This window comes from Schistocerca americana, chromosome 1 (assembly GCF_021461395.2).
Source record: "Schistocerca americana isolate TAMUIC-IGC-003095 chromosome 1, iqSchAmer2.1, whole genome shotgun sequence".
NCBI lineage: Eukaryota > Metazoa > Arthropoda > Insecta > Orthoptera > Acrididae > Schistocerca > Schistocerca americana.
The window spans coordinates 864,099,743-864,126,671 of record NC_060119.1 but is presented as its reverse complement, the minus strand read 5'-3'; the positions used below and the strand labels follow the sequence as shown (position 1 = coordinate 864,126,671).

Genomic DNA, 26,929 nt, shown 5'->3' with positions numbered 1-26,929 from the left:
CTTTTTAATCCAAGCACTTCGTTCTTGGTCATCCGCTCTTACTAGTCCCTCTGGGCTCTTGTACATATTGTATATTACCCTACTCTCTCTATAGCTTACACCCCACTTTTCTCAGAATTTCGAACATCTTGCACCATTTTACATTGTCAACCACTTTTTCCAGGTTGACAAATCCTATGAATGTACCTTGATTTTTCATTAGCCTTGTTTCCATTATCAACCACAACATCAGAAATGTGTCTCTAGTGCCTTTACATCCCCCAAAGCCAAACTAACCATCATCTAACACACCCCCAATTTTATTTTCCATTATTCTGTATATTATCCTTGTCAGCAACTTTGATGCATGAGCTATTAAGCTGATTGTGTGATAATTCTCAGCATATCTTAACCTACAACTACTTCTCCTTTGAAGGAAAGGTATACAGACGAATCTGCAGCACAGCCATGGGCACCTGCATGGCACCCTCCTATGAAAACCTGTTCAAGGGCCATCTAGAGGAGACCTTCCTAGCCCCCCAAAACTCCAACCCTTAGTCTGGTTCAGGTTAATTGATGATACCTTCGTGATCTTGATTCAGAGCAAAGACATCCTATCTTCATTCCTTCACATCCTCAAGCCCTTCTCTCCCATCCACTTCACCTGGTCCTCCTCAACCCAGTGTGCCACCTTCCTAGATATTGAACTCATCCTCTCTGATGGCTTCATCCTCACTTCTGCCCACATTAAACCCACTGACCACCAACAGTACCTTCATTTTGACACCAAAAGTCCCTTCCATACAGTCTGGCAGTGAGAAGAACTGTCTTGCTTAGTATGCTGATCATCTCACCAAGGCCTTCACGGAAAGGTACTGTCTGCCAAACCTAGTCCACAAACAGATCTCCTGTGTCATCTCCCCTCAAACCCCCAACCCTCCCACCACCTCCAAGAACTGGCCATCAAAAATTGCCTCTTCGTCACCCAGTACCATGCTGGACTGCCAACAACTGAACCACATACTTCTCCAGGACTTTGATTACCTATCATTATGCCCTGAAATGAGGGATATCCTATTCCAGATCCCTCCTACTCCTCCTAAAGCGGTGTTTCATTGCCCACCCAACCTCCATAACATCCTAGTCCATCACTATGCCACTCCCAATCCCAGTTCCTTGCCACAAGGATCATATCCCAGTGGGAGATCCAGGTGCAAAACATGCCCTCCATCCACCCAGCACTTCCTATTCTAGTCCTGAAACAGGTTTATCCTACCCCATCAGGGGCAGGGCCACCTGTGAAAGCAGCCATGTTATTTACCAGCTCTGCTGCAATCATTATGCAGCTTTTTATTTTGGTACAGCTACCAACCAGCTGTCCACCAGGATGAATGACCACCACCGAACCATGGCGAAGAGCAAAGTAGACCACCCTGTGGCACAACATACAGCTGTTCATAAAATGCTTGATTTCAGTGGCTGCTTCACTACCCAAACCATCTGGATCCTCCACTCCACCACCAGCTTTTCTGAACTGCTCAGACAGGAGTTATCCTTACAACACATTCTCTGTTACTGTAATTATCCTGGCCTAAACTATGGTAACATGCTTTCCCCACACCCTCTACCCAACCGTTTCTACCTCTGTCCTATCATCACCTCCCCATTCATGTCTCCCAGCCTCTTTGTTTGCTGCCCTCTGTGAATGCACCAGCCCTTCTTTCCCAGCTCCTGTCCTTTTTGCTCCTTTTTCCCCTCACCTCCCTGCCCCACAACTTTCTGATGCTGCACCTGTTGGCATTCTAGTCCTTGCACACTCTGTCCCCCCACCCATATACTACTATCCCTTACCCTTCCCCACCCCCTCCAGATCACTGCTGCCATCCCACATGATAGTCGCATTCTGGCTTGAGCTACCAGTGCTGGTGGTCATGTGTGTGAGAGTTATGCTTGCTTATGTGTTTGAATGGTGTGTTTTTCTCTGTTTATCATTTTCTGATGAGGACTGTGACCGAAAGCTTTGTGTAAGTGTCTTTTAATTGCGCCTGCTGCAACTTAGCATGTCTTCTTTTAGGTAAGCAGCAATCCATCTTTTCCTTCATTGTTGAAAGATACTCTGCTGCTCGTAGCAATTAAAGGATCAATCAGTACATTGTGATACACATTGAGAGAATATGTGTCTAAAGCACACTCACCATTACAACAGGAAGTGGGGAAGGGCTCTTGCACTCACTTCAGACACTTGAATAGTTATCAGTATACTGCATTAATGTTAATTTTCATATGAATTAGAGTGTTGTGATGTCCAAAAATATAATTTGCTAGGATCGCTGGTGTTTCAGTCCACTGGTGCAGTAGAATCCATTTAGTCATGGCATTACATAACAAATACTGTTGGAGAACCCTATGAAATTACTTAAAAATGGGAAATAGTCAAAGTAATTAAGACAAGGTCATCCCCAAGCAACCACTCCCAGAGACAAATGTTACATATTTCTCAAAGACCATCAGAATAAATGGAAGAAAGGAACTTAGCTGCATTGGGCACTACTAACAGCAATACAGACAGATATCAGCTCAAGCTTCATGCATTTGTCAACAAATGTGTTTTGCCACACACCACCTTTTATTTTTATATATATATATATATATATATATATATATATATATATATATATATATATATATATATATATATATATATATATATATATATATATATATATATATATATATATATATATAAAAAACAAAGTTGATGTGACTTACCAAACGAAAGCGCTGGCAGGTCGATAGACACACAAACAAAACACCGTTTTGTGGTGGCAGATTATGAAAATGAGCCTAACAATTGTCTAACGAAGAAATAATGACGTTAAAACCTGTGGGAAGTGGCTAAAAATTATCAGTGATGTGGGAAAAACGGAAATGGAAATAAAGCGAACGTTATTAGAAATAGCTGAAATTGTTGTTTAAAAGGTGAAAGGAACTGTTTGTGAACTAGAAACGGTGGATTTTATAGCAGTTCACAAACAGTTCCTTTCACCTTTTAAACAACCATTTCGGCTATTTCTAATAACGTTCGCTTTATTTCCATTTCCGTTTTTCCCACATCACTGATAATTTTTAACCGCTTTCCACAGGTTTGAACGTCATTATTTCTTTGTCAGACAATTGTTAGCCTCATTTTCATAGTCTGCCACCACAAAATGGTGTTTTGTTTGTGTGTCTATCGACCTGCCAGTGCTTTCGTTTGGTAAGTCACATAATCTTTGTTTTTAGATATATTTTTCCCACGTGGAATGTTTCCCTCTCTCTCTCTCTCTCTCTCTCTCTCTATATATATATATATATATATATATATATATATATATATATATATATATATATATATATATATATGGAAACATTCCACGTGGGAAAAATATATCTAAAAACACAGAATATGCACATGAAATTCAAGCTTTCGCAACAAACTGTTGCCTCATCAGGAAAGAGGGAAGGAGAGGGAAAGATGAAAGGATGTGGGTTTTAAGGGAGAGGGTAAGGAATTGGAATGACTCCTTACCCTCTCCCTTAAAACCCACATCCTTTTGTCTTTCCCTCTCCTTCCCTCTTTCCTGATGAGGCAACAGTATGTTGCGAAAGCTTGAAATTAATGTGTATGTGTGTGTTTGTTTGTGTGTCTATCGACCTGCCAGCACTTTCGTTCAGTAAGTCACATCATCAGTATGAAATAAAAAACTTAGATTTCCATAATGTTTGATCATTTGTCTGATATAATTGTTTTGACCGTTGCAGACAACTTAACATGCACATTTATGCACGGCACCAGAAACAAATATCAGAAGTTTGGCTGAATTTTCCCATTTGATTTTCCACAAATTTCAATAATGCTAAAGGGTCATTGAGTAATGGTAAACATAATTCATTTGATATGTATCTTATGCTGAGTTTTGCTAGAGGGCAAAGCCAGACATGCAGATTAGAAATGCTTCATTAGCATTGATAATTCCTGCTATTAATTAGTTGTATTGTGGGTTTATGTCTGTGAATGCAGCAAGAGAGTTGGCAGGAGAAACAGCAGCTGCTCCGTCAGTGGCTGACCAGTGCAGCTTCCCGGGAGGTGAGTGTGATTAGGAAACATGACCAAGAAATTGCTGTTAGAGATTAGATATGTGCAGATACAATTCAATTCATTATGGCAAATGCATTTGCCAGATAAGATGTTAGAATTTGACAGTAAAATTCTCAACTGTAGTGGATCAGATTTTACTGGCCACTGTCTGGCAGTTTCATCATCTGGAATAAATGAGGTTCTCAAGGACTCCCCATGACTGTGATTTATAATAGCAAATAATGTTATAAACAATCCTTAGAGGAACAACAAATAGCACTCAGCGTATTACAAATGTATATTTGCTAGAGCCTCTACGATGTTTCTGTTCTTGTCACCAACTGATAAATGACCTTTAAGCTCACTACAAATTACTTCCAGTAGCCTCTGTATATTGTGTAGCCATAGATATTTGTATTAGTCTGTTTTAAAACATTAACAAAATATGTAAACCTAGGGAATATACTGTTTGTCTAGTGTGTGCATGGGTTTGTGTTTGTGTGTTTCCTTCAGATTATTTACTGTCCATCCACTGCTCTAGTAATTATTTTCTTTTAGTACTAAATCCTTCTCAACCAAAAAATTCTTAAGACATGTTAACTCATTATGTTAGTCACCTTGTGACTTTCATTCTTACATGACTAGGTAGTAAAACTCATGTCAAGGAGAGTCCAGTGCTTCTGTTGTTATGCACACAGGAAACTGGAGAACTTCAAGAGTTTCTGTTTGAAATGTCTTTTTTTATAATATAAGTCATATCTTTTTTAAATACTGATAACTAGTTTTATACAGATATTGGATGTCTTCAGACTCTAGTAGTTGCAGAGCAACTAATGACAACAGTGTTTCTGGGAAACCCATGGTTGCTATGCACATCAATTGCAAATGCTTTGCAACTACTGCGATCTGAAAACTGGAACAAAAGCTTCCATGATTTGTAACTGAACAATATTGGAGTGCAATGGTGGCTACCCAAGAATTTTTGGATCTTAAGTTTAGTTTGACCTACAGCATTTCGTGTATTTTTATAAAATTAGGTAATGAATCGAGCATTTGCAGATGAGTAGAAAACGCCCATAATTCCTAACTTTTGGAACATGCTAATCTTCTTGTTCCAAAACTGTGGAGAGCAATTAGATTAGGAATTCAGACATTAAAAGTACCTAGTGGATGAGTTTTGCTTTTTGGGGATCAGAATAACTGACAAAGGCTGAAGTAGAGAGGATATAAACTGCAGACTTGCTCTCCTGGAAAAGAGAAGTATTTTAACATCAGATATAAATTCAAGTGTTGGTAGATATTTTCATGGAATGTAGTCTTGTAAGGAAGTAGAATATGGACAATAAACAGTGCAGGGAAGAAGGGAATAGAAACTTTGAAATGTGATTCTAAAAAAACAAAAAAACAAAAACAAAAACAACAAAAAAAATCCTGAACAGTAGATGGTTGATTGGATAACTGAAGAAGAGGTACTGAACCAAAGTTAGAAGAAAACAAATTTATGGTACAACTTGACTACTGAAGGGATCATTAATATCACATTTCCTGGGGCATCAAGGAATGGTCAGTTTGTAATAGAGGTTAGTGGGAGGAGGAGTATAAGTTGTAGAGTGAGACCAAGGCTTGACTGCAGCAAACAGGTTCGACTGGATGAGGAGACTTATTACCATGGAGAACTACATCAAAGCAGTCTTCATACTGAACACCATAACAAGAATATGTTTTAGCTATTTTGTTATTGATATTGCAATTTGATCTGTTTTCCATGGCTGCCTTTTTCAATCCTAATACTTTTTCTTCTACATTAAGTACATTTGTTTTAAGGACACAGAGTACTTTTTTGGTTCCATATTACATGAAAACAGCACCTACTTCTTTCATGCACTATTTAGGTATTTTGTGTAAGTTTTACAGTTTTGTAGTTTATCCTAGTAAACACAGAACACTTTCTAAACAATTTTCATGTATTTTGAACAATTTAGACTGCACTGAAGCTTATAAAAAACAATAATTAAAAAGTGATGCACTAAATTTTATAAAATTCTTATTCAAATTTAGGTATCATTCAGTCTCACAATCCAGACATGAAGGAGACCAAATATTTACCAAATATGTATGATTTGTTGGCTGAGATACTAGATCTATTTAATAATTCTGCACATTAACTATATCAATAAGAATAAAAATTATTGTGTCTCATATTTTAATTTTTAGAAAACTTTTTATTTCTCTATTATTTAATTGAACCTGCAATAAAGTTTAGGTTTACTAGATAGGTATAGGCTATTGTAAGTTACAAGAAAAAATTAGTTCATTGCTTTGTGAACTAAGGAGGTATGTATACCTAAATTCCGATATGCACAACGTGTGAGAAATAGCGAATTAAGATTTGAGTCATACTACATTGTGCCTCAAAACATTACTGGAGCATCCACATCAACATCTATACTCATACTCTATACTCTGCAAATCACCATGAGATGAAGGGCAGAGGGTACATCCCACTGTACCAATTATTAGGGTTCTCCCTATTCCATTCTTGTAAGAAGCATGGGAAGAATGATTGTTGGAATGCCTCTGTGCTTGCAGTAATTGTTGTAATCTCACCCTATGATCCCTGTGTGAGCAACACGTAAGGTTTAGTAGTACATCCCTAGAGTAATAATTTAAAGCTGGTTCTTGAAACCTCATTAATAGAGTTTCTTGGGATAGTTTACATCTGTCTTCAAGAGTCTGCCAGTATCTCTTCAGTATCTCTGTGATTCTCCCCCATGGATTAAACAAACCTGTGACCATTTGTGATGCCCTTCTCTGTATATTTTCAGTATCTTCTGTTAGTCCCATCTGGTACGGGTCCCACACACTTGAGCAATATTCTAGCATGGGACGCATGAGTGATTTGTAAGCAATATCTTTTGCAGACTGATTGCACTTCCCCAATATTCTACCAATAAACCAAGGTCTACCACCTGCCTTACTCGCTACTGAACCTAAGTGATCATCCCATTTCATACGAACATTTACAGCAAGTTGCCAATCTTTGCGCCATGTTGAAATCTTATAAAGATCTGTCTTAATATTTATGCACCTTCTCTCAAATAGTACTTCATTATAGATAACGGCATCATCTGCAAAGAGCATTATATTACTATTAATATTGTCAGCAAGGTCATTAATATACAACATGAACAGAATGGGTCCAAGCACACTTTTTTGGGACACACCTGAAGTTACTTGTACATCTGACAATGGCTCTGTCTCCAATATAACATGCTGCATCCTCCCTACCAAAATGTCCTCAATCCAGTCAAAAATTGCACTTAATGATCACATGTTTGGCAATAAGCATAGGTGTGGTACTGAGTCAAATACTTTTCAGAAATCAAGGAACACTTTGTCTATCTGGTTGCTTTGATCCAAAGCTTTCAGTATGTCACATGAGAAAAGTGCAAGTTGGGCTTCACATGATTGATGTTTTCAAAGTTGATGCTGGTTGGCATTGAGGAGGTCATTCTGTTCAAGATACCTCATTATGTTTGAGCTCAGAATTTGTTCTAAGATTCTACAACAAATCAGTGTTAAGGGTATTGGATGGTACTTTTGTGGATAACTTCTACTACCCTTCTTGTAGACCGGTGTAACCTGTACCTTTTTCCAAGAATTGCGCACAGTTTTTTGTTTGAGGGATCTACAACAGATTGTAGTTAGGAAGAGGGGCTAACTCAGCCACAAATTCACATGAATTTCATCAGGGCATGGACATTTGTTCAATTTTAACAATGTCAACTGTTTCTCAACACATCTGTTTCTCACACTAATCCTTATTTCATTCATCTTTTCAGTGGTACGAGGATTAAATTGGTGCTGTTATCCTGGGTTTTCCTTTGTAAAGGAACATTTGAAAATTGAGTTAAGCATTTCAGCTTTTGCTTCACTACCCATGATTTCATTTCCTGTCTCATTCACTGGAGGCGACTCACTTTGGTGCCACTAACAGCGTTTCTTTGGATTTTGAAAAATGTAATTTGACAATATTCTGCTACGATAGCCATTGAAGGCATCATGCATTGCTCTTCATGACAGCCAAACATGTTTCATTCAGTATCTCTCTATCTATAGCCCTCCACTTTGTTTTACATCTAATATGCAGTAATTCTGTTTCCTTAGACGTTTTGTTACAGTGACCATATACCCTCGAGGTTCCCTCCCATTATGTACTGTTCTACTGGGCACATATCTATTCAGTGATTGGTCAACTAGTCTTTTAAACTAGAGCCAGAGTTGCTCTACATATTCCTGGCATGTGCTGAAAGGTTTTATTTCCTCTCTGAGATATGACACTAATAATTTCTATGTAGTTTACTGAACATATACAGGGTGATTCAAAAAGAATACCACAACTTTAGGAATTTAAAACTCTGCAACGACAAAAGGGAGAGCTAAGCACTATCTGTCGGCGAATTAAGGGAGCTATAAAGTTTCATTTAGTTGTACATTTGTTCGCTTGAGGCGCTGTTGACTAGGCGTCAGCGTCAGTTGATGCTAAGATGGCGACCGCTCAACAGAAAGCTTTTTGTGTTATTGAGTACGGCAGAAGTGAATCAACGACAGTTGTTCAGCGTGCATTTCGAACGAAGTATGGTGTTAAACCTCCTGATAGGTGGTGTATTAAACGTTGGTATAAACAGTTTACAGAGAATGTGTGTTTGTGCAAAGGGAAAAGTTCTGGACGGCCAAGAACGAGTGGTGAAAATGTAGCACGCATCCAGCAAGCATTTGTTCGCAGCCCAGGAAAATCGACTCGCAGAGCTAGCAGAGAGCTGCAAATTCCACAATGAACTGTATGGAGAGTCCTACGAAAAAGGTTAGTTATGAAACCTGAACGTCAACTACCCGAGGCGATGGATCGACCACCAGGCAGCCCGTGACAGAGCACTTCATCACTGGCCTCCAAGAAGCCCTGATCTTACCCCCTGCGATTTTTTCTTATGGGGGTATGTTAAGGATATGGTGTTTCAGCCACCTCTCCCAGCCACCATTGATGATTTGAAACGAGAAATAACAGCAGCTATCCAAAGTGTTACGCCTGATATGCTACAGAGAGTGTGGAACGAGTTGGAGTATCGGGTTGATATTGCTCGAGTGTCTGGAGGGGGCCATATTGAACATCTCTGAACTTGTTTTTGAGTGAAAAAAAAACCTTTATAAATACTCTTTGTAATGATGTATAACAGAAGGTTATATTATGTTTCGTTCATTAAATACACATTTTTAAAGTTGTGGTATTCTTTTTGAATCACCCTGTATATCTTTCTGATTTGTTTAACTAAACTTCGTACTTTGTTAATCATTGTTGCCGCAACTGCATCATGTTCGCTGATACCAGTTTCGATGTGGACATCCTCAAAGAGGTCAGGTCTATTTGTTGCTATTAGATCAAATATATTTCCATCATGAGTGGGATTCCTAACTATCTATTCTAGGTAGTTTTCAGAGAAGGCATTTTGTAATGTTTCACAGGATGTCTTATCATGCCCACCACTAACAAAACTGTAATTTTCCCAATTAATTGTTGGATGATTAATGGATTACATCAGGAGATGAGTGTGGTGGGCGATAGATGGATCTAATTATCATTTTATGCCCACCCCAATACTGAGTCTTGCCCAAACAGTCTCACATGCAGCTTCAATTTCTGTCTTGCTGGATTTGAGTTTCTTGTCTACTGTCACAAATAAACCATTTCCATTTTTCCCCATTTGCTTATCCTTTCAATACACACTTAAGTTTTCCCCGAAAATCTCACTGCTATCAATTACAGGTTTCAACTAGCTTTTTGTACCTAGTATTATATGAGCTTCACTGCTTTTCATGAGTGCTTCCAACTTTGTTACTTTGTTGTGAATGCTTCAACAATTTACCATTAGGCTTTTAATACTCTCACCTGTGGGAGTCATTTCATTCAGTATTACACTGACACTTCTGGGTTTCCTACGGCTATCATTATCTGGATTGGACAGAGTGTCACCTAATCTATAAAACCATTGTGTGCACCTCACACACAGTCAGCTACCTGAGAGCAGCCTCCGATGTGTAGTGCACACCTGACTTATTTAGAAAGACCCTATATTTCTCAACCCTATAGCACAAGTCCAGGAAGTCACAGCCTAGTTTGTCACAGAATCTTTGAACTCTTTGGTTCAGTCCTTCCACTTGACTCAGAACCAAAGCACCAAGATCAGTTCTGGGGACAACACTGCATATTGTGAGCTTCATTGAAACAGAGTCTACACATTGCTGCATTTTGTCTCCAAGCTTCCTCTTGTCATTCCTTTTGGTATTTATAACTTACTTCAGAGAATGTATATTAATTATTTTTACATCAACAGACTTCAGCAAAAATAACTATTAAATCCCTTTTTTGTAGCATGAGTTTACTAGGCAGATAAATAAAGTTTACATAAATGTTGATTGAAAGAAATTACATGTGCCTAGCAGTACACTTCTACACCTAATTCACTTTTATGTGTAAAATTCTGGGAGGTTCTGTGACATAATTTCGTAATTAGTTGTTGATTATCAAAGCATCCTTGAAAAAGGAAGGGGTGATATACAAACAATGTGATGCTGCAGATTGCCTTAAAGTAACTGAGGAACAAAGTAGTAACAAGGTTTGGCATCCACAACAAACAGCATCACTAAACCAGTGAAGTGACACCCAGATTCCTCTCAGTACTATGGACTGCTTCATTTGTAAACTATTTAGACTAGAATTTTCTTTTATCAAATTTCCTGATGGTTGTCATTGCTAGTATTTATTGCACACTAATGAACATCTTCACCCAAATTATGCAACAAACTTTCAGTAGTATGTAAACGGAACATTCCCTCAGAGCAAAAACAAACAGGAGCAAAAATGATCCTATATAGGTGCTGGAAACCAACTGTATTACTAACATACACAATGTATCACAAACAGAATTGCTACAAGCAAATATTTTGCAGTTATTTTGTGAAATACTAATGGTTTTCTGCAATTTAAATAATGGTTGCATGGCAGTAATAAATGACTGGGACTCTAAAATACACTCCTGGAAATTGAAATAAGAACACCGTGAATTCATTGTCCCAGGAAGGGGAAACTTTATTGACACATTCCTGGGGTCAGATACATCACATGATCACACTGACAGAACCACAGGCACATAGACACAGGCAACAGAGCATGCACAATGTCGGCACTAGTACAGTGTATATCCACCTTTCGCAGCAATGCAGGCTGCTATTCTCCCATGGAGATGATCGTAGAGATGCTGGATGTAGTCCTGTGGAACGGCTTGCCATGCCATTTCCACCTGGCGCCTCAGTTGGACCAGCGTTCGTGCTGGACGTGCAGACTGCGTGAGACGACGCTTCATCCAGTCCCAAACATGCTCTATGGGGGACAGATCCGGAGATCTTGCTGGCCAAGGTAGTTGACTTACACCTTCTAGAGCACGTTGGGTGGCACGGGATACATGTGGACGTGCATTGTCCTGTTGGAACAGCAAGTTCCCTTGCCGGTCTAGGAAAGGTAGAACGATGGGTTCGATGATGGTTTGGATGTACCGTGCACTGTTCAGTGTCCCCTCGACGATCACCAGTGGTGTACGGCCAGTGTAGGAGATCGCTCCCCACACCATGATGCCGGGTGTTGGCCCTGTGTGCCTCGGTCGTATGCAGTCCTGATTGTGGTGCTCACCTGCACGGCGCCAAACACGCATACGACCATCATTGGCACCAAGGCAGAAGCGACTCTCATCGCTGAAGACGACACGTCTCCATTCGTCCCTCGATTCACGCCTGTCGCGACACCACTGGAGGCGGGCTGCACGATGTTGGGGCGTGAGCGGAAGACGGCCTAACGGTGTGCGGGACCGTAGCCCAGCTTCATGGAGACGGTTGCGAATGGTCCTCGCCGATACCCCAGGAGCAACAGTGTCCCTAATTTGCTGGGAAGTGGCGGTGCGGTCCCCTACGGCACTGCGTAGGATCCTACGGTCTTGGCGTGCATCCGTGCGTCGCTGCGGTCCGGTCCCAGGTCGACGGGCACGTGCACCTTCCGCCGACCACTGGCGACAACATCGATGTACTGTGGAGACCTCACGCCCCACGTGTTGAGCAATTCGGCGGTACGTCCACCCGGCCTCCCGCATGCCCACTATACGCCCTCGCTCAAAGTCCGTCAACTGCACATACGGTTCACGTCCACGCTGTCGCGGCATGCTACCAGTGTTAAAGACTGCGATGGAGCTCCGTATGCCACGGCAAACTGGCTGACACTGACGGCGGCGGTGCACAAATGCTGCACAGCTAGCGCCATTCGACGGCCAACACCGCGGTTCCTGGTGTGTCCGCTGTGCCGTGCGTGTGATCATTGCTTGTACAGCCCTCTCGCAGTGTCCGGAGCAAGTATGGTGGGTCTGACACACCGGTGTCAATGTGTTCTTTTTTCCATTTCCAGGAGTGTATAATAGACAGTAGTCATTTTGCATCCTAAACCCAGGACGTATATGTCAATGTAATCAGTAAAGGCTATAGAATTTATTAAAGCTATTTAAAAAATCAATTTTTCCATCATTCAGAAGTACCATGTGTCCTTAAGGCTGTTCTACTAGTTTTTCACATTATTTTCTCCTGGAAGTTCAATTATTACTTTTATCACTTCCTTCATCTTGCCTAGGTTACAGGTATTGGTTGCTTTTCCTATAAGTTCTTGAATTTAAACTGGCATTTTGCTAATACCATATTATGACCACTACAAATGTCAGCACTTCAGTAACTCTTGCTGTTACTGATTCCTGAATCTTTGTTTTACCAGAATGTAATCAATCTGATATCATCTTTGATCCCTCGGCATCTTCAATATATACCTCTTTTTCCAAGGTTTTTTTTTTTGTTTTGTTTTAAAGTGTATTGACAGTTATTAACACTTTCAATACTGACCTCCTCAGCACTTGGCTGTGAATTGGCATAATTTTGGGTTTTACTTAAATATATTGCAATATATGAAAGTGTGATAAGAATATGATTCTTAAAGCATTTAAAATGGAAAAGTAAGTAGACAAATTAGTTTATTTCAGAATGTACAATTCAAACTGGCAATATAATTAGAACAAGAAACACATGAAAAGCCTGAAAAAAAAATTTCCATGCTTTCCCTCTAGAGTGGTACAGTTATGTTCCTCTCTGCAGTTACAAAAATAGGAATGTTTAAAAAGTAGATATAGGTAACTGAGAATATTTCATGTGGTTCAAATATTATTACATACCAGCATGTCAATTTGTTTCACCTTTGATGTGTTGAATCATTCAGTCATCAAAGATGTGAGTAAAATAATCATACTCCTCAGCTGCACCTGAAAACTGAGAGGCTATACCAACACTCTCAATCTTGCTCACCGTCCTTAGAGATATGCACACAGCTAGATACTATAGATGATGACTGATGGTCTGTGCCATTACCAGAATAGAGCAAGAGCACTTAGATCAATATTCAGAAGTCACAAATGGAAATAAAGACGTGTATATCACTCACAATACAAAATACGAGAATGAGCTACTTGCTTCACAGATAACTGAAACCCTTGTGTGAGTGATTCATCATATGTATTTTTGCCTGGAAAGTATGAGTCTTCTCTATCAGTATCTTCTATTTCTGATCCTGGTGCTCCATATAAAATATCGAAAATATCCAAATTTCTTGTTAGCTTCCTTCATGGCATTTCTGTCTTTGTAAACATCGATGAAAGAACTACAAATGAAGTGCTCCTTGTACTTCTCTCAATCACCACTAGGTTGACAGAGCCTGTAAGTTCAGCCTCTGACAACAGAACAAGAAACTACCTCTACAACAAGTGCTGAAACAGCTTCCATTCTCCACTAAATGACCTTGAGGCAGATGGTAGATTCTCAGTCATACCTGATATGGGTGCCATTGGGAATGTGAGGGTGGGCCCTCCGGTGTTGCATACAGGCACCATGCTGGAAGTGTTAACCTATGCCCAACAAAGAAGTCTATTAATTTTACTCTCCTCTCATCTTACTTGCTGAGACTGTACACTCTTGTTATTTTCTGTTCCCTTCCTTTGCTGATGATCGCAGTCTAATCTGCCATTATGATTAAATTCTCATCCTCTTTGACATATTTTAAGAGGTTCTTATCATCATACAATTCAGTTTCACTGTGATTTAAATCTATAATTACGGTGTACATATGAATTATTGAAGTATCTATTGGATATCCACTGACTTTCACAATCGGTATTCTTTCTGCTTGCTGTAGATAAACTTTTTCTCTGTTACCAGTTTCCCTACTCATTAACAATTGTTACTCCTGCTCTGCTGTTATCTGTTCTAGTATAAATGATCCTACCATCCTTGTTCCAAAAATGCATGCCTCCTGGAACTGCATCTCACTGCTTTCTAAAATACCTGTGTACTTTCCATTTCTGTCTCTCTCCTCTCAATCACCACATGGAGGTTTGATGGAGTATTTTAACTGACACAAAGCCATCATGACACTTCTATCGCAGGGCTGCATGTACCAGGGAAATACAATGGGGTGGTTTCTCCATTACCTTCAATACTGCAATACTGTCTCTGTTTAAAGTCATCCTGACCATGCATGCAGTTAGTTGCTGTACCTCCTCCCTGATTTCCTTCAACCTTGACTATTGGAGTAATTGCTGACTTATTCCACATGAAGCTTCTCATTGTAACAATATCAATAGAGAAAGTTGGTGCTTCCAGTGTGTGAAATATATTGGTGTTCACTTTGACTCCTTCATTATTCCCACTGATTTATCCTGGTTTATGAGGGTAGTAGTCTAGCCTCCCTAGTGAGGTAAGATTGGCAGGTTTTCCTTCAATACAGCATCTTAAAATAGGCATAAAAGAAATAAATGAAAGCTAGTAACTGTGGAAATTTAGATAAAAAGCTATACTCTCTGACTACAAAACCTGAAGTAAGCCTACAAAGGCAATGAAGATATAATTGGCTGACCTGAGCATTTGACACCAAGTAAATCTTTTTAAAGTGCTGCAGTTAAATAAAACTGGTAATCGTGTACAAGATTCAATAAGCAAAATGTAATTGAAACAGAACATGGAACCAACAAGATTATACTAGTGGCATCATCTGTAGTCAGATGGTTTGAGATTAGCGTAATGAGGAAAATGGAATGTCAGAAACAAAGGTATATAGTTATAGTTAAGCAAACAACACTCAAATACAAGGAATGTTATCAACAGCTACATGTTTTGGGAGCTGTGCTCCCATCATCTGCCTGTCTATTTTTAACTCTTCATGCATAAATGCTTAAAAATGCATAAAAACAGTTGTAAAATGAAACAGAAGTAATCAGAGTTGAAGCCCATGTTTTACTTTAAAATTGGCAGCATTGTCTCTCTGTTTTGCTTCCTCATATTACTGCCCTTTTGCCAAAGTGTTCCTTTTTTGTAACAGTACCTGACTGTATCGGCGTAGTATCATACCAGTTGCCTTCCAGTACACTGGCTTGTTCTGCAAACATAAGGCACACAGTGCCACTGACTGCATTAAGCCACCAACCATTCTTCTCTATTCCAGAAATGACACAGGGGACATCTGTAAAAACAGCTTATGTATATCATATTACCTCTAAATTCAAAAAAGATCCATGAACCTGTTGAAGAATCTGTTACCACTCTCCCATTTTTGCATTGAGCACATTACCAGACCTATCCTGGTGAACTTATATTTCTAGTTCTTCAAGCAGGTTAACTTTCCTTCCTTTCTTCACTATTTGTGCCACTTTTAAATCCTCCTCAGAATCTTTTAGTAGGTGACATATCTCTCATATGTGTAAGTTTGTTAGTTACTTGGTTTCTTCTTCCGTGGATCATTTTGCAAGACGAATCGTAATGATGTGGAATGAGTCATTTCACATTCACATCACAAATTGATTTGTAAATCTGGCTACATGCTTAACATTTCTATTTTTTACAAATACAGTGCTGGAAAAAAATTACAACACCAAAAAATAATTAATGTAAAGTAATGAAATTATATTGTGACAGTCTTTTTCTTGTACCTATCTGTGACTCAACCTCTCCACTATATGGTGAGTAGCAACTTTCCTTTTCTTAATATTGGTGTGATATTTTAAGAAATGTCATCTTTCAGATGTAGAAACTCAACTATGAACTTTTGTTTATGTCCCACAACTCCACGTTGGTGTTACGATTTTATTCCATCAGTGTATACAGACACGAATTAGTAATTCCTACTCACCGCCTTTTAAAACATTAATAGAAATTATTGTAAAAAATAGGAGTTGTCAAGAATAAATTTTTCAGCTTGTTTTCAAATTTTATTTAGCTGTCACACATTTCGTCTCTAGGTAGGTGAAAACAATTTTTTTGCAGCATTGTGTGCCCCTTTTTGTGCTAAAGACAACCTTAGTATGGACTGATGAATGACATTTTTCTTTCTGGTATTGTAATTATCTACATCATTGTTCCTTTTGAAATGTAGTGGATTTTTTACAACAATCTTCATGAGTGAATACGTATACTATGAAGCAATAGTGGAATGCCCAACTCTTTAAGCAGATGTCTACAAGATAATATTGGACAACCACCAGCACATTTTTGAACCCTGAAAACTTTCTTTCTTAAGTATGAGTTACCCCAGAACATTATTCCATATGACATTATTGAATGAAAATATGCAGTGATTCTAAATGCAAATGCAGCTGAACTAAGTTGTGTTAGGAGTTCGGAAACGTCCTTTTTCCAGTTTAAATTCTCTTCAGTATGAACACACAAGAATTTTGAAGTTTCAACTGTATTTATTACTTCCTCACCAAGTGTTACACTTATTGTTGTTGTAGTACCCCAAACGTGCAGAACTGAATACGCTGTGTCTCTAAAATTGAGGTTGATACCATTCATAAAAAACCAGTAAATGATATTTTCAAGGACATTATTTACCATTTCTTCTGTTTTTTTATGTGTACTTGAATTGATTGCAGTACTAGTGTCATCTGCAAAAAGAACTAATAATGTATATGACAGCAGATTGTTTACATATATGAGGAACAATAGTGGTCCTAAGACTGAGTCTTGGGGAACCCCATACATGATTTCTCCTGTCAGAATAGTGTCCCCAGATTGCATTGACTGAATTACTAAGTACAACTTCCTGCATTATTTTGGTTACATATGACATTATCCATTGTTTGGCTGTACTATCCGTCCCACAAAACTTCAATTTATCTAGGAGAATGCTGTAATTCACCCCTTCAAATGCCTTAGTTAGGTCACAGAAAATACTAATCTGCCCATTTAATTATTTAATGCTTGTGAAATTTGGTGAGGGATCGCGGAAATGCGTTCTCAGGAGAGCAACTCTTCTGAAACCCGAACTGTGATTTCCTGAGGATATTATTGTTGCTAAGGTGAGATACTATTCTAAAATACATCACATTCTCAAATATTTTGGAAAATGATGTCAGCAGTGAAACAGATCAGTAGTTATTGACATCTCTCTTACCAAATTTCTTAAACAGGGTTTCAACAATGTCTCTCTGGCAAACTGCCTTGAGTTAGTGAAGCATTACATATTTCATATAAGACTGGGATTATCATGTGGAAATAAATTTTGGTACTTTATTGGAAACACCATCAAAACCAGATGAGCTTTTATTTTCAAGAGAATGTGTAATTTTCTTAATTTCAAAAGGAGAAGTGGGTGATATATTCAAGTGATTAAATTTCATGAGAGTTATGATTGCAAAATATTGCTCTGATTTTCTCTTGAAGTCTTTGCTTTCTACTATATTTAAGAAACGATTAGCAAATATATTTTCTACCTGTGACTCATCATTTATAACCATTCCATTCAGTTCAATTGTCATGTTTTATTCTGTAGCTGGTTGTCCTGTCTCTCATTTCACTACCTTCCATAAAGCCTTAAGTGTTTGGCTCCAACAAATTTCCCAGATGTGCCCAATGTGAAAGAGTCTTTGTGCTCTTTATACCTGTCTTGTACAAGGTGATCCAAAATTTGTGCATTCGGATGCCACAGCATTATTCCTTGCACACTGGCAGTACAAAAATGCCTGTAACGAACTTCTGTTTGGTGAATATTTTTGGTAGAAAATGGACAACAAAGAAAGGCAGACTGTCAACACTGTAGTCACCTATACAACAACTGTTTTAAAGCACTGTCTACCTGAACTGTACAGTTAATGAAGTAGGTAGAGTTTCACATGAAAATACTCGAGGTCAGTACCAATTATAGTGCATTTTTTTTATTTTTAAACAATGGAAAATCTGGGATGGAATACTGACAGTATTATCAAAAGGATAGATTGCTACTCACCATATAGAGAAGATATTGAGTCACAGACAGGTAAAACAAAAAGATTGCTGTACATGTGAGCTTTCGGGCAAAAGGACTTATGCTAAAGTAGAAAATACACACACATTCACAACTCACACACATATTACCCCCGTCTCTGGCCACTGAGGCCAGACTAATGGCTTCTCTTGCCAGAGACAGTGGTCATGTTTATATGAGTTGTGCTTACAAGAATGTGTGTGTGTTTTTTTATTGTATTAGAAGTTCTTCGGCTGGAAGCTCACATGTAGAGCAGTCCTTTTGTTGTGTCTGTCTGTGACTCAACGACTACTCTACATAGTGGGTAGCAGTCTATCCTTTTCATAACATTATTTTTTCATTTTCTTTCAATCCCGCGTCCGGCCATCCTGATTTAGGTTTTCGGTGATTTCCCTAGATCACTTCAGGCAAATGCCGGGATGGTTCCTTTGAAAGGGCACGGGCGGTTTCCTTCCCCATCCTTCCATAACCTGAGCTTGTGCTCAGTCTCTAATGACCTCGTTGTCGACGGGACGTTAAACACTAATCTCCTCCTCCTCCTTCATTTTCTACTTTTAGGCTGTGTTGTGGCATCTTGACTTAATTGTCATACAGAAATTATAGCACATCTTGTATAAACATGTACAGTTACTGAACGCTAACATATAAATGAAATTACAATCATTCTTATTGTTCCCCTTTTAGACATATTTTGTCTCATATACTCCATTCTCTTCTATGCCCCTCCATGCTTTTTGCCTTATTGTCAGTGCTGATGCCCCTTTTGTCAGTTAAACTTCTTACCCCAGAGCAAAAACAGGAAAAAAGGATTCCACCATTCTCTTTCTTCACCTATACCTGTATCTTTTATCTTAGGTACTTCCCATGAAAATCACACAGTCACATTCTTTAATATAACTTCATCAACTACTTTCAAACACAGTTTGCAGCACACCTTCCAGCAATGGTGCTATTGATAAGTACCAGGTACCAAGCTTACCACTTTTATGTCCATCATATTCGTTTAAGGTGTTAAATCAGCAGTACGTCTAAGAAACCCCTTCACAAGTATTTACGAAACTCAGTAATGTTTATTGTACTTTACCGATGGATGTAGAAGAACTGTTACTGTGCTTCTATGCTGTTCTTGTAACTGTGAAGTCCAGAGAGGCACTTTAAGCATCTGCACCGAAGACTGTTTTGTGAAAAACATGCTGTCATTGGCAGTTTATTCAAAATATTTCAATCAGGTGCTCTTGCTGAAAGTAGCATATTAATGTGACCACTGTGATTAGTTTTGTAGTTATTTCTGTCCTTTGACAAATTATTTTTAATTGATTACTACTCTTCATGAATATTTTTGACATATCTTACCAATAATTGTTATTTACAATGTTAAAAAAAAGTTGCAATAATAGAATATGTATCATTTAATAAACAGCATATGCTAAAGCATATTAAAATGTGAAAATAAAAGTTACACCTAGACCCGGAACTGAACTCTTGAACTGAAGTATGCTAATCCAAAATTCTATCCAGTGCTCTAACTATGCAGTGCAGATATACAGTACTGAATAACCACTCGTGTGATACGTGGATTGACATATTTTTTTGTACTGAAAATACGTATGGGATGAAAGTTTCTTCAAGGCATTTTTGAAATGTTAGAATGCAAGAAATTGCGCTGTGGTGTCCCTCACATTGTATTATGGAGAGTATATTTTGCATACTCTTGCTTGTTGTTCTAGTTTACGTTTCCCATTCCCTACCATATGTCTTAAATTATATCTAAGTTTTTCACTTTGAATTCCAATTGGACATTGTATGGTTTAAATGTATTTGCCAATTTCTCAGAGATTTTTCCAATATACAGCACAGTAATGATCTTCTTATTAGCCTTAGCTATTTCCTCTTCCTCTTGTGGATAAGGCAGTTCATCATGCGTAAATCAAATTAGTTATTCATTGCTGGTTGCTTAGTAATGTTTTAACTCATTCAGTCTATCCACTGCACCCATTCACGATCTCCTCCCTTTGTTCACTAAAATCTGAGCACAGCTCCTTCGTGTGGGTAACATGAGTCATTAAGAACCACAACATTTGCTGCTGTTTGCTTTCTTTTTTAAAAGCATGCAGTTTGTCTTGTCTCATTACCTCAGTGTGTAAAAACTGAATATGATTATTGCATTTGAGCTCTACAGTGAAGTTAATTTTTTCATGGAACCCATTAAATTTACTGATTATTTGATTGATGTCCTCCTTAGTTGTTTCTATGAGTAATGTGTTCTCAACATAGTGTTTGTAATATACTACCTTTTCCATTAAAGGACAGTCAAATTTTAAAACATTCTCTTCAAAATTGCAGGTAGAGAAAACAAAAAAATGGCTTCTCGTATAACCATCATCACCACCAAAAAATGTAAATATGATTCCCAAAATAATGTTGTTGACTTTGTTGGAAGGATGCAAGTAATGCCATGGATTCCTTTGGAAAGCAAAGACCTCAGCACATTTCTCTGTTCCAGTTATAGCTGCTGTTGTACAATCTGATTTCTACAGTTTACTTGACAGAATTCCCTTATTTTGATGCATGGAACAAGATATTTCTCTTGTCAGACATAGTTCTCTGCTTCTTTGTGAGTCTGTGTTTGTTGAATGGTCATTTATTCAGACCTTGCTATTTAATGTGTTGTAGAATTTTCTGAAATTGTACATATGGACTGACCAATTTGATTGCCAGCACATTTGTAAAAAATGTTATAAATCTCAAAGCTCTAAGATTGTCTTACTGAACGTAGCATATCCTCTTTGACTTACATGGTTGGTAAATAAGCTTATCTGCCCAGAACCCTGTTTAAGTTACTCAGTGTAGTTCTGCAGAAAGGAAGGAGTGCTATATCATGTGCTGTGACGATCTATGTGTTTTCATTTTTTAAAGAGTGCTCTATTAATGTTGTATTTACTACAGCTGTTCTTTGATAGCACATTCTTCAGTCATCCAATGACTGAATAAAGGTGGTTCTTAGAGAACGTCATTATAGCCCTATTCTCTGACACTTAGGGAGGTGGTGCAGTGGTTAGTACACTAGACTTAGGTTGGGGAGGATGACGATTCACATCCGCATCTGACCATCTTGGTATAGGTTTTCTGTGGTTTCCATAAATTTCTCTAGGAAAACGTTGGGATGATTCCTTTAAAAAGCAAGGCTTTTTTCCTACACCATCCTTCAGACAGTCCAAGCTTATTGTGTGTCTCAAATAACCTCTATGTCGAAGGGACATTAAGCCTTAATCTTCCTTCCTTCCTATTGACTCTCTTTTGAGATATAAGTCAGTGTGGACCTGATTGTGGTACACAGATCTGCACTATAACTTGGCGCAGCAAGTAAACCAAGAAAATTTTGCTGTAGAATGTTACAGTTAACTACTAGGTTACCAATACAGGTGTGTGCCACAGTTTATGGAGACTCCAATGGGCAGTAGGTTACAGGTGGCTAGTATTAAATGTATTTGTTAAGATATTTATTGAGTTTATAGAATATAACTTGGACGCTATGGAGATATGTGCAACGTAGTTTAACAGTGTGTATTATGATGGAAAGGGGGGGGGGGGGGAGTAGCGAGTATAGTGGCCCGTGTTGGAGACACAGTAGAGGCCGGATATTACAAGGGCAACACATTTTTTTGTGAAAGCAAGTTGGCTTTATCCAGGATTCCAATACATTATATTATTTCCCCCTATTTTGGCTACCCCTATTTTGGCTATAAAATCCTGTTTCTTAACATAATATTTGTTCAGTGCAATGAATTATGCCACCTTATTGGGAGAGAATGTATGCTCTCGTGGTATACTCTGCTGGGTAACACTGGAGCAAACATCTTGCTGCATCAATAACCTCCCCATCAACCACATTCTGCTTCCCACAGAATGCATCCTTCACTGGGCCAAACAGATGGAAGTCAGATGTGAGATCTGGGATGTAGGATGAATGAGGAAGAACAGTCCAGTAAAGTTTTGTGAGCTGCTCTGGGGTGTGCAGTCTTGTGTGAGGCCTTGTGTTGTTGTGGAGAAGAAGTAGTTCATTTGCATTTTCATGGTGATGTGTAGAACTCATTTCTTCAATTTCCTAGGGGGTAGCACAATACACTTCATGGTTGATTGTTGCATCAAGAGTGAAGGCATCAAACAGAATAACCCCTTCAGAGTCCCAGAAGACTGGCACCATGACTTGACCCGTTTAGGTTGCAGCTTTGACCTTTTTCTTTGCAAGAACAGTGGTATGGCACCACTCTGTGGATTCCTGCTTTGTTTCCGGTTCAAAGTGATGAACTCATGTTTCATTTCCTGTGATGATATTTGACAAAAAATTCTCACAAGCAACCTCAAAATGCATAGGAAGTTCGTCACAGATGGTCCTTCAGTGCTCTTCATGGTTTTCTGGTAGGCAGCAAGGAACCTTGTGCACACACACCTGGTGAACTGTTGTGTCTCTGTAAATTACCTAGAAGGAGAGTTTCTGCAAATTCCAACATTGCAGAATTCACAGCTGTGTGCAGTTGACAGGCACGTAGGAGATCGAACAGCTTTGTGAGACCTTGTTGTTGTTCACTGTCAGATCTGTGTAGTCTTTTTGGTAGCACCTATGAATATCTGTGATGCTCTTGTTTTCCATCAAAAGAATCTCAATGACAGTTTTCTGTTTGGAACACACCTCAGTTGCAGACATAATTTTGAAGGCTATTTATAGTGCTGTCACAACTGGAACTCTATGAAGGTCTTATGGGCTGAAGCAGGAATATTCCACACTGTCCCACAACAAATTCTACATTTTTCCAAACAAAATTGGCTGAGAAAAAAAGAATGTGTTTCATTACTTATTGAATGGCCCTCATACACAATCGCTCTGCATACACATAGTTAAAAGACTCACAATACAGCAAGTTTTTTTCCATTTGAGTAAATTCATTATGGAACCAGTATTAAAATTACAGATGACACCTTTACGTTTGAGTGGGGCTCATTCTTTTTCTCATGATCATGATCAAAACTTCTTTTTCATCTACCTGGGATTACTCAGTTCTGTTACAGCATATTAAACCTCTTAAAATATTATGAGTTCAGGGTGACTAGAAAACAACTAAAAAGTTATTTCTGTGGTGCATAGTGTGAAAATTGTCGCATCATTGACATACAGACCCTGGAGCTCAGGCTTTGAAATTACAAACAGATAACATAAAAGGAAGAAGGAATGATTTGCCAGAAAGAATTCATTTCATCTCTCTCTCTCTCTCTCTCTCTCTCTCTCTCTCTCTCTCTCTCTCTCACACACACACACACACACACACACACACACACACACACACACACACACACACACACGCGCGCGCGCAAACCAAGCGGGTGCACCAATTTTCTCAACACAAATGGACATACACTGTACTTCGTACTCATGTAAAGAATAGTTGTCTTTTTTACCAAGGTAAACATGTATGAGCAACAACACAGTTTAATCTTAGTTTAACTAAATGACAATAAAATAAACTTATACGAGGGCTATCCACAAAGTACATTACGTTTTGGAATTAAAAATAAATAAAGTATTGGAAATTTTTTTATTATATGCAGATGAAAGCCACACTTAAATACTGCTTTTCTACATAGTTGCCATTTAAATTAAGGCACTTATCATAGCGGTGGACGAGCTTGGAAATTGCTTCGTCATAAAATTCGGCTGCCTGTGCCTTCAACCACATAATGACTGTCTTTTGGGACAGAAAAGGTGTGATTTTTGTGGATTTCCTGCAAGGAGGTACTACAATAAACTCTCAAAGGCATTACCAAACTCTGCACAACCTCAGAAGAGCAATACAAAACAAGCGCAGGGGAAAGTTGGGCTCAAAGATCTTGCTGATTGACGACAACGCCCGGGCCCATACGGCAAATGCCACTCGTGAAGTTCTCGAATCTTTTAAGTGGTAGTTGTTTCCTCATCCGCCGTACAGTCCCGACCTGGCACCGAGTGACTTCCACTTATTCCCAGCAATGAAGAAGTGGTTGGCTATGCAGCATTTTGATGACGACGCACAGCTTCAAGAAGAGGTAACCACGTGGTTGAAGGCGCAGGCGGCCGAATTTTACGAGGAAGGAATTTCCAAGCTCATCCATCGCTACGATAAGTGCCTTAGTTTAAATGGCAACTATGTAGAAAAGTAGTATTTAAGTGTGGCTTTCATCTGCATATAAAAAAATTCCAGTACTTTATTTATTTTTAATTCCAAAATGTAATGTACTTTGTGGATAGCCCTCGTATTATACGAGCTAAATCAGTGTTTACTAAACAATAGTAAAATTAATTTTCATTATATCACATACTGTGTTACCCAATAGTAATGAGCCCTTTGGAGCATTAAACAGCTTAATTGCATCTGGTCTGAGCCAAATCTTAATTCAGTGACTAATTATCTCATAGACAACTGCCTCATTGTGGGACCATGCTGCTAGCTCTGATGCTGGGTCATTTTCTCACACGGATCATACATTTTCTCTCACACAGCTGACTTTCTTCATTACTGCTGCTCACTTGGATGTACAAGACAATGTTATTTGTGGTGCATTTAATACATAGGCACACCTGTTCAAGTGTCAGTTTAGAATAATTTATCCTTGCAAAGATAATCACATTATGCATCCTCATCTGAACTCAGAAAACAACTGAGAGACTGAGACAACAGAATTCCATTTTCTGCCTTACAAGCTGTGGAAAACCTATATTTATGGAATGTTATCTTTACAGATTCCAGACTTGAAACCTGAAAGTCTGACTGGTCTTGCTATGCAGGAAGTACGCCGACAGTATGAAGTTATTGATGGGGCACTTGAGGTAAGCAGTTCAACATTCTTGTGTTCTGCCACTGATTATATGTTGCTCCAACAGCTCACATACTCATAGAACTATGTAATGTATTTGATATGAAATGAAGAATTTGATTGCTCTCAGAAAACGTGGCAATAAATGGTATTGTTGTAGTTTCTGGAGAAATATCAACTATACTGATACATTTTATTCTGAGATAATATCCTCTTTGTAAAACGTCTATTGTACTCTCTCTCTCTCTCTCTCTCTCTTTCTCTCTTTCTTTCTTCTTTCTCTTTCTCTCTCTTTTGCAGTGTCATATATTTAGATTATATCCTAATACTATATTTATATTATTCTTTACAGACGTTGCAGGGCATCCAAGGCGTAGTGATGCAATGTCCATCATTGGCTAAACTCCAGCAGGAACTGGAAGAAACTAACTTCCACTGTCTCACTACTCTACCACTAGTTGGTGCTGATGTCAATGCTAATGCAGCTGTTTTAGGAAGCAACAGGATAGCATAAAAAGTTAGAGACTGGGGAAACATGACCTTACTTCTTTTACACTAGCAGAAATTTTAAAATTCAGTACTTTTAAATAATTTTAAGTGAATTTTACTGTTTTTCAAGCTACGTGTAGAAATGTGCTATATTTTATATTTCTTATTTTTAGGCTATGTAGTACCTATTGAGAATACTTAAGTATATGTAGGGATACAGATGTAAGTTTTAATGATTTTAGACTGGTTTAAGAATTAAAGTTCATTAATTTGAATGAAATAGTTACAATGTAGCAGATTGCCACAACTAGTGCAAATACTGTAACAGTTTAATGGTTCAAAGTGAAGTGATATAAAAACTGTGCCATGGAAGAAAGCTGCGCATTGTTCGTGCATTGTTGAATATTTACATAGGAGTCTAGGCTACAGCTGTCAAAGAGTACAGTCCTAGTTAACATTGAGAGCAATTGGTGCTTCTGTACAATAGAGTTGTAGGTGCTAAGACAGTCCTGGAAGATTGTTCACTAAAGCTACTTAACCAATTTTTCTAGTTTCTCTCACAACTGTATTTATTTACTAATACAGTGTAAATTGTAAGATGAGAAACGTTTTATATATTTGACCTATATTTTTACATAAACTTTATTTCATATATCTTAAAATTTGTCTTTACTTGTATATGTGTGCTACACAAGTCAGCAGCTCCTGTAAGGTGTCCACCACCTTATGTCTAACAGTAAACTGCACCAACTGTTTTATTTTTTGACATTAACATACATACTATTGCACTTATCTCTTTGTGATGACATTCACACTTAATGCCGAACTTGTCATTTCACATACAAAACTGTTTCCAGTCCTATTTTTGTACAATAAATTTGAGCTAATTTTATTTAATAAACTACAGTTTGCTATGTTTGATGAAATTCAGATTCTTTTTCAACACTTCAAATGTTCATGGATAAGAATTACATAATATTTAAAAAAGTCTTTTTGTTTTACATAAATAGCAGCAAATGCATGTGTAATATGCTTGATGAACTACTGTGTGGTACATGTAATTAGGTAAGAAA

At 38.3% G+C, this 26,929-nt stretch overlaps 1 protein-coding gene across 1 annotated transcript in view; it reads left to right on the top strand.

Moving 5' to 3' along the window:
• Positions 1 to 26,648, top strand: part of LOC124594796 (AF4/FMR2 family member lilli) — a 106,972-nt gene extending 80,324 nt beyond the window's left edge. The window contains exons 14-16 of the mRNA XM_047133220.1: positions 4,040 to 4,105; positions 25,294 to 25,380; positions 25,720 to 26,648. Coding sequence (XP_046989176.1) covers positions 4,040 to 4,105; positions 25,294 to 25,380; positions 25,720 to 25,881 — 315 coding nt within the window. The 3' untranslated portion in view covers positions 25,882 to 26,648. The remainder of the gene's footprint in view (positions 1 to 4,039; positions 4,106 to 25,293; positions 25,381 to 25,719) is intronic.
• The last annotated feature ends 281 nt before the right edge of the window (positions 26,649 to 26,929 follow it).